This window comes from Salvelinus namaycush, chromosome 28 (assembly GCF_016432855.1).
Source record: "Salvelinus namaycush isolate Seneca chromosome 28, SaNama_1.0, whole genome shotgun sequence".
NCBI classification, from domain to species: domain Eukaryota; kingdom Metazoa; phylum Chordata; class Actinopteri; order Salmoniformes; family Salmonidae; genus Salvelinus; species Salvelinus namaycush.
The window spans coordinates 45,828,295-45,842,191 of record NC_052334.1 but is presented as its reverse complement, the minus strand read 5'-3'; the positions used below and the strand labels follow the sequence as shown (position 1 = coordinate 45,842,191).

Genomic DNA, 13,897 nt, shown 5'->3' with positions numbered 1-13,897 from the left:
CCTTCCGCCAGCCATGAGCAGCTAGATCCGTCAGCCAGCCAGGAGCAGCCAGATCCGTCAGCCAGCCATGAGCAGCCAGATCCGTCAGCCAGCCATGAGCAGCCAGATCCGTCAGCCAGCCATGAGCAGCCAGATCCGTCAGCCAGCCATGAGCAGCCAGATCCGTCAGCCAGCCATGAGCCGTCCAGCCAGGATCCGCCAGAGCCGTCCAGCCAGGATCCGCCAGAGCCGTCATCCAGCCAGGATCCGCCAGAGCCAGCCAGCCAGGATCCGCCAGCCAGCCAGGATCCGCCAGAGCCAGCCAGCCAGGATCCGCCATCCAGCCAGGATCCGTCCCTCTGGAAACTCAGAACTAGTAAATCTCAGACTTCAGTGAGTTCAAGACAACTGGGAACTCTGGAAAAAAATTGCTCCTCAATACATTTTGAACGGTCATCCAACTCGGAAATCCAAGTCAGGAACTCGGGCCACTTTCTAGAGTTCCGACCTGAAGTTCACTGAGGTTATGATTCAAGTTCCCAGTTGTCTTGAAAGCACCATAAATCCAGAGAATGCCAGTCTTTGATAACAAAGTGTGATGACAAAATTTGCCCACGAAGGACCGCCGCTCCACCTTCCTGTCTAAGTGAGCACAACACAACAAGGTGAGTCCAAAAATGTATTGTATGCTGCAGCATAAATTACGTAATATGCCAGGGAGATATGTATACTGTAGCTAAGAAAGTAATACTAAGTGTATGTTTTGTAGTAAGCTGTTAGTAGCCCATGTGCCTCACCCTAACAATGTGGTCCCTTTTCCCCTCATAATTTAGCCTGAATTCTGTCGCTGTACATTTCATTGACTACGTCCGTCCTAGCTCGCTCATTAATGTCTTAATCGAAATTACGGATTGCCTTTTATCCACTCATCGTTCCCTTATGCCATAGTTTGTACATCTCAATAGTTGAAACCACATTTGTGTAAGCAAGTCAGCCATATCAGCTATGTTTTTTTAAAAGGCAGTAAATGAGGCTGAATGAACTGTTTCACTGCCAGACAAGGCTCTGCTGATAGCCATGTGTAACAGTGGTAAGGTGTAGGGACTGCTATTGGGACTCCGCTGTTGGGACAGCTTTATGAAGGCTGTTCATGGCTCACATCAACACCATCATCCCGGGAAACCCTAGACACACTCCAATTCGCATACCGCCCCAACAGATCCACAGATGATGCAATCTCAATCGCACTCCACACTGCCCTTCTCCACCTGGACAAAATGAACACCTGTGTAAAAATGCTGTTCATTGACTACAGCTCAGCGTTCAACACCATAGTGCACACAAAGCTCATCACTAAGCTAAGGACCCTGGGACTAAACACCTCCCTCAACAACTGGATCCTGGACTTCCTGACGGGCCGCCCCCAGGTGGCAAAGGTAGGCCACAACACATCTGCCACGCTGATCATCAACACAGGGGCCCCTCAGGGGTGCATGCTTAGTCCCCTCCTGTACTCCCTGTTTACCCACAACTGCGTGGCCAAGCAAGACTCCAACACTATCATTAAGTTTGCTGACGACACAACAGTGGTAGGCCTGATCACCGACAACGATGAGACAGCCTATAGGTAGGAGGTTAGAGACCTGGCAGTGTGTTGCCAGGACAACAACCTCTGCCTCAATGTGTGCAAGACAAAGGAGTTGATCGGAAAAGGAGGGCCGAACTCACCCCCATTCACAACGTCAGGGCTGTAGTGGAGCGGGTCGAGAGTTTCAAGTTCCTTGGTGTCCACATCACCAACAAACTATCATGGTCCAAACACACCAAGAAAGTTATGAAGTGGGCACGACAACCCCTTTTCCCCCTCAGGAGACCCCCTCAAGATTTGGCATGGGTCCCCAGATGCTCAAACATTTCTACAGCTGCACCATCAAGAGCATCCTGATCGGTTGCATCGCCACCTGGTTTTGCAACTGCTCGGCATCCGACCGTAAGTCTCTACAGAGGGTAGTACATACAGCCCAGGACATCACTGGGGCCAAGCTTCCTGCCATCCAGGAACTATATACTAGGCAAGCGGTACCGGAGTGCCAAGTCTAGGTCCAAAAGGCTCCTTAACAGCTTCTACCCCCAAGCCATAAGACTGCTGAACAATTAATCAAATGGCCAGCCGGATTATTTACATTGACCCCCCCCCGCCATAATAGTTTGTTGGCACCGTTAGTCACCGGTATAGTCCAATTCATGTATTGTTTATTGTTGTGTTGTGTTGTGTAGTGGCTTTCCTGGCATGCATCTACAATGTTTTGTGGAGTTTGCCCCACCAAGACTTACATGCTAAAATTGCCACTGGGTACAATGCATCTTTTCTCAAGTGTACTAAGAAGTATGTTCTGTTGTACATTGTCCTTGTTCAAATAAACGTAATAATATCAACAAATAATCATCCATTACATTTTCATCTCTCATAAAAATGAAGAGAACCAATAAATACATTTACTCAATTTACTAAAATGATCTTTCTCAAAAACGTTGTATATTGTTGTTACGTCCCCCAGTTTCTGTGTTGTATTTGAGTGTGTGTGTTTCAGGAGATGGCTTCCTGGAAGCCTCCCCAACCAGCTGATTGGTCGACTCAATGGATGATTAGAGAGCTGACCCCGCCCCCTCGTCAAGATGCAGCTGTATCCAATTAGACTCCTGAAGCTATATAAAAGCCAGTGTTCTGTTCAGGAGGAGAGAAATCATTAGAAAGAGATTAGAGAGAGAGGAGATTGAATATTTTGGAGAGATTAGAGAGAGAGAGATTCTTTTCTGGAGAATTTGATTGTGATAAAGTGTTGGTTGTTTCTCAAAGAGATTTGGTATGTACTATGTAAGTTGTTGCTGAGGGAGCTGATTGGTTATGTCTGTTATGTGTTATAGGACGCACTGTTTTGATTATTGAAATTGTTTGTTGTTCTGTTTCATTTGTTCCCAGGGGGGAAGGAGAAGGCACTTTGGGAGTGCTTAGGCAAGAGGCCCGCGGGCATACATATACCTGTAGTATATTCACTGTCTAGGCACACTAGGTAAGACCTGGGCGGACCACCCCCTGTATTTTGGTTAGGGCACCAGGTGGTGCTAAGATAGGTAAGTAGTGGGTAGGCAGGTTAGATAGGAGAGGGGGAAGCTTTGATATTTACTTTCTTTGCTTTGGTTCCGTCCAGCCCCTTTTCCCCATATTACCGTTTTAAGGAAATAAATCCTAATAAACGGTAAATTCTGACTTTTGTCATCCTTACTCGCACCTACAGTCCATACCTCTTTCACTTCACGGGGAGTTGAGTTGTAGCAGGGAGTTGCGTCCCCTCTTCTCAGAGGCGTGCGTAACAATTGTCCCATACAATAATTAATATTATTATAGAATAATACATGTTTTGTTCCCCCAAAACATTTTTGGGGATGAACTTAAAAAAAAATATATATTTTGGCAATCTCACTGCAATTCCCCCTCGACCCTGACATTGAATGCCTATTTAAACCATAATACACTATGCTGTGAATGCTCATAATTTAGCACGCCCTCTGAGGAGAAGAGGGGTGTACTAAAAATAAAAAGGTGCTCACCGAGCACTTCCCCACTCGACTGTACTTCCTGCCGCTCTCCCCCACTGCGTAGATATAGATGTAGTTGTCATGAGAGCCGATCGCCAGGAAATGGCCATCTAGGAATAGGGACAGGAGATGTAGGTTAGAACAGATAATGTCCCCGACATAAATAAAACTGCATGTATCCGTATCACAGTCAATCTACACTGAGTATACAAAACATTAAGAACACCTGCTCTTTCCATGAACAGGTGAATCCAGGTGAAAGCTATGATCCTTTATTGATGTCACTTGTTGAATCCACTTCAATCGGTGTAGATGAAGGGGAGGAGACGAGTTAAAGAAGGATGTTTAAACCTTGAGACAGATGAGACATGGATTGTGATTGTGTGCCATTCCGAGGGTGAATGTTGCTGGCACAACTGTGGGAAGTTGCTGGCTCAACTGTGGGGAGCATTGGGGTGGCAGGGTAGCCTAGTGGTTAGAGCGTCGGACTAGTAACTGAAAGGCTGCAAGTTCGAATCCCCGAGCTGACAAGGTACAATCTGTCGTTCTGCACTTGAACAGGCAGTTAACCCACTGTTCCTAGGCCATTATTGAAAATAAGAATTTGTTCTTAACTGACTTGCCTAGTTAAATAAAGGTAAAATAAAATTGGAGTCAACATGGGCCAGCATCCCTGTGGAACACTTCCATGCCCTGATGAATTGAAGCTGTTCTGAGGGCAAAAGGAGGTTCAACTCAATATTAGGAAGGTGTGCCTAAAGTTTTCTAGAGTATACTTCCCTATTTTTTTTTTACTGGATTCACCTGGTCATGGAAAAAGTGTTTTATGTATTTTATACACTCAGTTCATATGGAAGTAGTTTAGTGCCTAAAATATGTGTTAAATATGTTAAATATGTGTAAAAAAACAACAAAATTCCCCCTGATCTTTCAGATATAGGACAGACACTTCAAAACAAACTTAATTTAGACTAGTTTTTTACTGTATGAATCTGTTATTCAATGTGTTTCTATGGGCTAACGTAAAATTAAATGTTTTAGCAAAAAAAAAAATATGTATATTTTGATACCCAAACGGGTCCTAAAATTCAAAATCAAATAGCTAAATTATTGTTGGTACGAGCATCTTAAAACAATTCCATACGTTAGCTTAGTAGAACCCCCCCCCCCCCCCCCCCCTCCCCCCCAGGAAAAGGTTCCATGCGGAAACACATGCGCTTAAAAAGGGTCTATGCGGTGAAGAAATAGAGATGAGATTAACGTCTTCATAAATTTCACAACACGTTAATTTAAACTATCATCTGATTCTGACTAAATTACAGCTATTTTCATTTACAAGATTTGCTACATAGAGAGACGTAACCTATTATAATAATTTTTATAAGTCATAATAAAGCCTCATGAATGCTTAGAACAAGTAATAAAGCAATATAAGAGCCTTAAGAACACTTACCCGGTGCAAAGCGTATAACAGACAGCTGTTCATTCCCATCTGTGTGCACTGTGACTAGATCCTTAGATTCCGTATCCAGCACCAGCCACCTGTATGATGAAAGTTATCCATCCTCTCATGATTATCCACATCACATCTCTCCTGTAGTTTCACAACACCCCTTTGAGATTCATATTGTAATGAAAAGCACTATACAAATTACATGTGTTATTATTATTACTGGGAGATCTCTATAGCTTTTGTGATTTAATTGTCATAACAATATTCTCCTCGAGCAGTACTTTCTCACCTGCCGGTCTGCGTTCCTATAGCAACCACTGCTCCAGAGGGATGGAATCCAGCAGACTGAGCTGCGTCCTGTAAATGAAAGAAACAAAGGATGTCTAATTTCAGTACTGCATCCTAATACATTTTACCGCACCCAAATAACCAGCCTCAGTGAAGATCTATTACAACACAGAGAGACTGAAGCTTTTTGAGAGATTTATTAACACAAAGGGTTTAGATAGTACCCTACGCATTTCTCCACTATTATAACTAGGGCAAAAACAGAGTTGTTCTGAATCAGATCATGTGGTCAGCAAAAGCTTGTGGTAGCCTGGTCCCAGATATGTTTGTGCTGTATAGCCAACATACATGGCATGACAGTTTTTTTTATTTTTTTTATTTTTTTTTATTTAGGGGGTAGATCGGCTTTAATATTGCAGATAGATTGTAGCTTCCATGGATGTAATTGTCTGCATCACTTCCAGTCCCCCATATATTTCTTTGCAATTATATATATATATATACAGTTGAAGTCAGAAGTTTACATACACGTTAGCCAAATACATTTAAACTCCGTTTTTCACAATTCCTGACATTTAATCCTAGTAAAAATTCCCTGTCTTAGGTCAGTAAGGATCATCACCTTATTTTAAGAATATGAAATGTCAGAATAATAGAAGAGAGAATGATTTATTTCAGCTTTTATTTCTTTCATCACATTCCCAGTGGGTCAGAAGTTTACATACACTCAATTAGTATTTGGTAGCATTGCCTGTAAATTGTTTAACTTGGGTCAAACGTTTCGGGTTGCCTTCCACAAGCTTCCCCTTATAAGTTGGGTCAATTTTGGCCCACTCCTCCTGACAAAGCTGGTGTAACTGAGTCAGGTTTGTAGGCCTCCTTGCTCGCACACGCTTTTTCAGTTCTGCCCACACATTTTCTATAGGATTGAGGTCAGGGCTTTGTGATGGCCACTCCAATACCTTGACTTTGTTGTCCTTAAGCCATTTTGCCACAACTTTGGAAGTATGCTTGGGGTCATTGTCCATTTGGAAGACCCATTTGCGACCAAGCTTTAACTTCTTGACTGATGTCTTGAGGTGTTGCTTCAATATATCCACAGAATTTTCCGTTCTCATGATGCCCTCTATTTTGTGAAGTGCACCAGTCCCTCATGCAGCAAAGCACCCCCACAACACGATGCTGCCACCCCCGTGCTTCACGGTAGGGATGGTGTTTTTCAGCTTGCAAGCCTCCGCCTTTTTCCTCCAAACATAACGATGGTCATTATGGCCAAACAGTTCTATTTTTGTTTCATCAGACCAAAAAGTACACTCTTTGTCCCCATGTGCAGTTGCAAACCATAGTCTGGCTTTTTTATGGCGGTTTTGGAGCAGTGGCTTCTTCCTAGATACTTTTGTACCTGTTTCCTCCAGAATCTTCACAAGGTCCTTTGCTGTTGTTCTGGGATTGATTTGCATTTTTCGCACCAAAGTACGTCTCCTTCCTGAGTGGTATGACAGCTGCGTTGTCCAGTGGTGTTTATGCTTGCATACTATTGTTTGTACAGATGAACGTTGTACCTTCAGGCTTTTGGAAATTTGCTCCCAAGGATGAACCGGACTTGTGGAGGTCTACAATTTTTTTTCTGTGGTCTTGGCTGAATCTTTTGATTTTCCCATGATGTCAAGCAAAGAGGCACTGAGTTTGAAGTTAGGACTTGAAATACATCCACAGGTACACCAGCCTATCAGAAGCTTCTAAAGCCATGACATAGTTTTCTGGAATTCTCCAAGCTGTTTAAAGGCACAGCCAACTCCAGGGTGTAAACTTGTAAACTCCTGACCCACTGGAATTGTGATACAGTGAATTATAGTGAAATAATCTGTCTGTAAACAATTTTTGGAAAAATGACTTGTGTCATGCACAAAGTAGATGTCCTAACCGACTTGTCAAAACTATAGTTTCTTAACAAGACATTTGTGGAGTGGTTGAAAAACGAGTTTTAATGACTCCAACCTAAGTGTATGTAAACTTCCGACTTCAACTGTATATAACTACTAAAAAACTACAGTATATTCTAAAGTTTTGCGTATCTTAATTACCATCTTTAACAATTAATATGCGCAATCATTTTGACAGTTTAAAGGATTGTTACCTATAACCTGGATTGCCATTGCATAACATTTTTGTGAAGCAATTATTATTTTTGCAAACACTTGGGATTCATCCTATATTGTCGCTAACATCCTTACCCCCTAGCAATAGATGTGGGATACACACACACACACACACACACACTCACTCACTCACTCACCCAATCCCTTTCCCCCACAATCAATCATAAGCTCAGATGCTCGATGGTTGAAAGGACTTGATTTACGAATGCATATACAGTGACAGTTGTTGGCTGTACAGCACAAACATATCAGGGAACAAGCTGAGCTTGTAGCCCTTCTACTCATACATTTCATGTTAACTGAGTATAACGTTTGAGGCTCAGAGTTGTCCCCAGGGAGCACTGCCTGCCTGTCTACCTCCATAGTCTTGGTCCAGACAGGCTGGTGCGAGGAGGCGTCCCACAGGCTGACATGCTTGTCGTGGCCACAGGTGAGGAAGTGGGGTTTCCAAGGGTGCACGGCCAAACCCCACAGCTCATCGGTGTGACCCTGGAAGAGTTAGGGAGCATAGTTAGCATCGTTGGCAATCAGTTGCTAGAAAGAGTCAAATTCTTGCTTAATGTAGTCCCATTCTGTACTTTCCTCTAATTGGGTCCATCTGTTTCCATTAGCATTGATACATGCACCAAACACGCTATCCAGGAGATGCTGGACATTACTAAATAACCAAACACCCTAGGTCTGCATGAACTAGAATGTCAGATAATTATACCAGCAGCCATATATATATATATATGGCTCTGATTTTACCCACTTGTGTGATGGGGGTAAATTCGCCATATAAACTGCCTTGTAGAACATAGTTCCTGGTGGTCCCAATAAGCACACTCTCCCTTTTGCCCTCGGCAACAGTGCGGACGGGGCCAAATAACTCAGGAACCTGGGAAAGGTGGGGAAATAAATATTATTGTGGTAAGCCGTAAATGTGAGGGTTGTTTTTTCTTTATTTTATCCATGTTTGATCTTTACAGATGGCTGAGTGGGGGGTACGGAGAAGGGAAATTGTAAAAGAGAACATTGTTTTCCTTGTACAAATCATTGGTATTACTGTTTACATAAATACTTACTGTGTACACGCATCAACCAAAACCCACATATTTCTGAAAAAGCTAGCATCATCTTTTGCCAGGGCTGCAGTATGCAGAATCAGTCTCCTTCGAAAGCACTTATACTGTAGATGCATTAATAAAATTCTACTATGGAAATGGCCTATATCATGGGACTACTTTTTTGGGTGTATGTACACGAATCCGCATGTGTCTCACCTCAACCGATTGGATCTGCTGGTAGCTCCCATCCCAAGAGAGGAGTTTCCGATCTTTTCCCCCTGACACCAGTGTGCTGTTCCTCAACATACACAGTGCAAAGATGCTCCCCTCGTGTGCACCCTGAATAGCGTGGCTAATTCGATTAGTGCCTGTAAAACAGAGAGAAAGACAAAACACCATTGGAGAAGGCAGAAGATAGCTAGCTGTTTGTTCTACAACACATGGTCAGGAGCGGTTCACTCACAAGACAGGCCTTGTTGTTCTATCCTAGGCATGACCATATTCTGACCCCAGCCACCTGACAACTCTCTCATAATAAAGAGTCTTTTGATGAGCCAAAATGGGGGAAAACAATGGGCCAGTAACCGAAAGGTCGCTAGTTTGAATGACCAAGCCAACTAGCTGAAAAATCTGTCCATGTGCCCCGTTGAGCAAGGCACTTAACCCTAATTGCTCCTGTAAGTCTATCTGGATAAGAGTGTCTGCTAAATGACTAAAATGTAAATGTAATAAACACAACTGGATTCTTTGGCTGTCCCCCAAAGGGGTTCTTTGGCTGTCCCCCACCCTTTGAAGAAGCCTTTTTGGTTCCAGGTAGAACCCTTTTGAGTTTGATGGCTCATTCTATCGAATGACAGTTTTACCTTTTCCCCACACCAGTATATTTCCACTTGAGTCTCCAGTTATAGTGTCTCCATTTTCTGAAAAAGTCACACACAAGACAAACTTGGGCTTCTCTTGTTTCTGCAAGGAACATAAATATGGCTTTATTTACTTGGGGGGCAGAGATAAAACAGAGTTGTATTGTCAGAAAACAGACATGCAGCTTCAATAACACTACAGAGAAACTAACTACTGAAAACCTGAAAATATGACATTCTCTAACATTGGCTGAAGAACTAAAGAGCAAAAGCAACACAGCCTGTTCAAGCTACCTTGAATTTAGATAAAACATTCTGCAAAATGGCATAAATTATATTGATTTTGGCAAATACATTTCCTCTAAAAACTCAGATAATCAAGCAAGCGAACATGAGGCAGTATAAATGAGAAATCTCATGTCATACCTCAAACAAGCCTTGCTTCTTGGTAAGGGTACCCCTCTCCAGTGTCCAGAAGTAGAGGTGTGACTTCCCACACGTGACTATAATGTTGGTGTCAGTGGGGTGGAAGTCGGCAGCGAACACTGCCTCGTTGGAACACTGTAATGGGACAGAAACAATCATCGTTACACGTGTCAAACGTTTATGAGGATCAATAGAGCAACTCCAAAGCCAGGTAAGCTTTCCCGGGACCTGAAGACTCGCGTTGAATCACCGAGCTAATGCCTAGGCTTCAGTTTAGAGGGCTAACAAAGTCTTGATGCACACAGGTTCAAACCCCAGTTGGACACGTGGACACTCACCTTGACGTCAGCCAGTCTCTCCTCTCTCTGCCAGTCCCACACAGAGAGCACATGGTCGTTGGAGTCGTCTACTACACACAGAGTGTTGCCTCCGTTCTGCACAGACCAACAGATATGGATCAGCCCTGTCCTCAGTTAGTTAGCAAAGCTTTTCTGACCAGCAAAGGCATACTCAAAATCTGGTTCACATATGAGATATGATATGTATTTCATGTTTTTTTGCCAAGGTCCATTGCTTACCGACTTGGAGAAGGCAAGACAAACCAGGGCGCGGTCAAAGAAACCTGTCCCCAGAATGTGGAGGGTGTTGAGGCTCACAGAGTCCCAGACCCGCACATGAGGAGCCAACTGCTGTCAGTACACACACACACACACATACACGTACACACACATTATTTCGTATTATTAAATAAGTGAACTGTTCATAGGTTCAAAGTTATGTGAGGGTGAGAGGTCACTTACTTTGCCTTCAGAAGAGGTGCCTGCCACCTGTCCCGTTGCTATGGTGATTTTATCAGGATGGACAGCCAGACTATAGAACACAAACAGAGGAACAGAGAGACGGCAAACACTTTGAACATCTGAAGGCCGGTTTGAACGATGATGAAAACCCACAGAGACCTCAAAGCATATCAAAGAGAAGTGTTTTGTGTAGTATGAATCTATGAGTTGCTAGTATAGCATCGATGTTGTTCTAGTCTGTCAGACTGAAGCTTATGGGATTCAGTTACAGTAGCCTAAGTCATGTGTGATTGATTCTTACTGATGTTGACAAGACTATCCCCTTCTTCCCCTTCTGTTACTGACAGCTTCCGATAGAAGGGCACAACAGAAGGGCACTATGCCTAAATGAAAGTCAAGAATATCAGTACTACAGTGAAAAGGAAGCTAACATCTTTCTATGCCCAGTCTTGACTCAACTCTAATTATTCATTATGAGCATGACCCCAGGGCGACCCCTCCAGTTTCAGCTTATTATATCACGGACCACCCCTTTTCTGTCTGAGATAATTACCTGGCCAACGCTATCACTGAGGACAAAGCAGCCGCAGACCAGCCAACTGTTTATCCTAGCCTGCCTTGTGATGAAGGGGTTATTCCGTGGGACTATACGAGAATACTGATTAAAGCAGTGGTGTCACGGTAGCTCTGGCTGTACCGAAATAGGGAGTATTTTATATCAAAGGTAGCGTGACACAGTTGTGCAACAAGGTGGGTTGCAAAGCCCTTCAAACTTTGGATACTAGAAACATACTGTAGATCCATTTTTTTTTTTAAATTGCTTAATACATTTCTCGATACATGGATGATGGTGAAAATGATTTATACTGTAGCTAGGTGAAATAGAGCAGTGTTTGATGAGTACAGTGTCCATCTTAGGACAGCATCACACGTCCAGCTCAGGTCAAAATTCTTTCACAGATAAAGGTTGTACAGTACAGGAGAAATAAAGTGTTGTCACATTCTGTTTCTTCTCACCACTTGATGTCATCAGTGTGCCCGGTGTAGTGTCTCTGGAGCTGCTCGTCCACGTTGTACAGCACCACAACTGATGCAATGAAGTACACCGTCTCTCCCGTGGGTAACAGGTACAGGTTAGAGCGACAGTCACGTCCCCTGTACCCATAACTGGGCATCTAGGTCAAGATCCACATAACTTCAATAGGACATCAACTTTAGCTTACATATTAACCAATATAGTTTGATTGAATTCAATGAGGCACTTAAATAAAAGCTGCTTGGCCCCTCACGTCACCGTAGTCTATATTTACAACCTATCATACAGATCTTTCTGAGTTCCAAATGGAAAATTCAGTAAGATACCAATCGTATCGTTTGCCTGTATGATAGGTTGTAAATATAGACTACGGTGGCGTCATTTGAAAGTCAGTTCTATCTATCTGTCCTTTGTTGGAAAATCCACAGTCAACTCAAGTGAAACACTAGACAGCACAGAAAACTCATAATTTCATCCTGATCCTGGTGATTCAATTTTTTTTTTTTTATACCCATTAAAATCTCCTCTGTTTGCTGAAATGGGGGTTGATTCCATCAGGGAAAGAGAGGAGAAAAGAGGGAGCTGACTACATTTTCAGCTCAGCCTGCTGGCTTCTGGACTTGAGCAATTGCTGTATGCAGGGAGTTGGGTTGGTACTGTAGTGTGCATTAGGAATGATTAGGATGGTTTCAGTGGATGGTTTGCCCTCTGACATATCAATGGTAAGTTTCGGTGTTCCTTAAGGTTCCGTTTTAGGACCACTATTGTTTTCACTATATATTCTACTTCTTGGTGATGTCATTCGGAAACACAATGACAACTTTCACTGCTATGCGGACGACACACAGATCTACATTTCGATGAAACATGGTGAAGCCCCAAAAATTGCCTACCTTGGAAGCCTGTGTTTCAGACATAAGGAGATGATGGCGGCCCATTTCTTCCTTTTAAACTCGGAAAAAACAGAGATGCTAGTTCTAGGTCCTAAGAAACTAAGAGATCTGCTGTTTGATCTGACAATTAATTTTGAAGGTTGTACAGTCGTCTCAAATAAAACTGTGAAGGACCTTGGCGTTACTCTGGACCCTGATCTCTCTTTTGACGAACATATCAAGTATATTTCAAGGGCAGCTTTCTTCCATCCTAGAAACATTGCAAAAATCTGAAACTTTCTGTACAAAAATTATCCAGTAAAGCTAATCAATGCTTTTGTCACTTCTAGATTAGACAACTGCAATGCTCTACTCTCCGGCTACCTGAATAAAGCACTAAATAAACTTCAGTTAGTGCTAAATACGGCTGCTAGAATCTTGACTAGAACCCAAAAATGTGATCATTTTACTCCAGTGCTAGTCTCTCTACACCGGCTTTCTGTTAAGGCTAGGGCTGATTTCAAGGTTTTACTGCTAACCCACAAAGCATTACATGGACTTGCTCCTACTTATCTTTCCGATTTGGTCCTGCCGTACATACCTACACGTACGCTACGGTCACAAGCAGGGCTTTCTCCTTTAGAGCTGAATTTTTATGGAATGGTCTGCCTAACCATGTGAGACGCCAACTCAGTCTCGACCTTTAAGTCTTTACTGAAGACTCATCTCTTCAGTAGGTCCTATGATTGAGTGTAGTCTGGCCCAGGGATGCGAAGGTGAACGGCAAGGCACTGGAGTGATGAACTGCCCTTGCGATCTCTACCTGGCCGGCTCACCTCTCTCCACTGGGATTCTCTGCCTCTGACCCTATTACGGGGGCTGAGTCACTGGCTTACTAGTGCTCTCCCATGCTGTCCCTAGGAGGTGTGCATCACTTTGTGCCAGGCTTTTTTTTTTTCCCGCTATACTCGACTTGAGTGGGTTGAGTCACTTACGTGCGGTGGAGAAGATCATCGTGGGCTATACTCAGCCTTGTCTCAGGGTAGTAAGTTGGTGATCTGTTGATATCCCTCTAGTGGTGTGGGGGCTGTGCTTTGCAAAGTGGGTGGGGTTATATCCTGCCTGGTTGGCACTGTCTGTGGGTTTCGTCGGACAGGGCCACAGGGCCACTGGTTTCTCTCTAGGTTTCTTCCTAGGTTCCTGCCTTTCTAGAGAGTTTTTCCTAGCCACCGTACTTCTACATCTGCATTGCTTGCTGTTTAGGGTTTTAGGCTGGGTTTCTGTATAAACACATGGTGACATCTGCTTATGTAAGAATGGCTTTATAAATACATTTGATTGATTCAATTTTATTGATTTGTCATGGTCGTGATAATTG

General features: G+C 43.3%; 1 protein-coding gene across 1 annotated transcript in view; it reads right to left on the bottom strand.

Annotated features, from left to right (window-relative positions):
- The window catches only part of LOC120023675 (echinoderm microtubule-associated protein-like 1), a gene marked incomplete at its 5' end in the record, with an annotated part of 41,756 nt that overhangs the window by 10,434 nt on the left and 17,425 nt on the right, over positions 1–13,897 (bottom strand). Inside the window, 12 exons of the mRNA XM_038967728.1 lie at positions 3,589–3,686; positions 5,030–5,118; positions 5,319–5,386; positions 7,834–7,965; positions 8,231–8,356; positions 8,742–8,893; positions 9,389–9,488; positions 9,812–9,946; positions 10,150–10,245; positions 10,390–10,500; positions 10,612–10,681; positions 11,629–11,778. Coding sequence (XP_038823656.1) covers positions 3,589–3,686; positions 5,030–5,118; positions 5,319–5,386; positions 7,834–7,965; positions 8,231–8,356; positions 8,742–8,893; positions 9,389–9,488; positions 9,812–9,946; positions 10,150–10,245; positions 10,390–10,500; positions 10,612–10,681; positions 11,629–11,778 — 1,327 coding nt within the window. The remainder of the gene's footprint in view (positions 1–3,588; positions 3,687–5,029; positions 5,119–5,318; positions 5,387–7,833; positions 7,966–8,230; positions 8,357–8,741; positions 8,894–9,388; positions 9,489–9,811; positions 9,947–10,149; positions 10,246–10,389; positions 10,501–10,611; positions 10,682–11,628; positions 11,779–13,897) is intronic.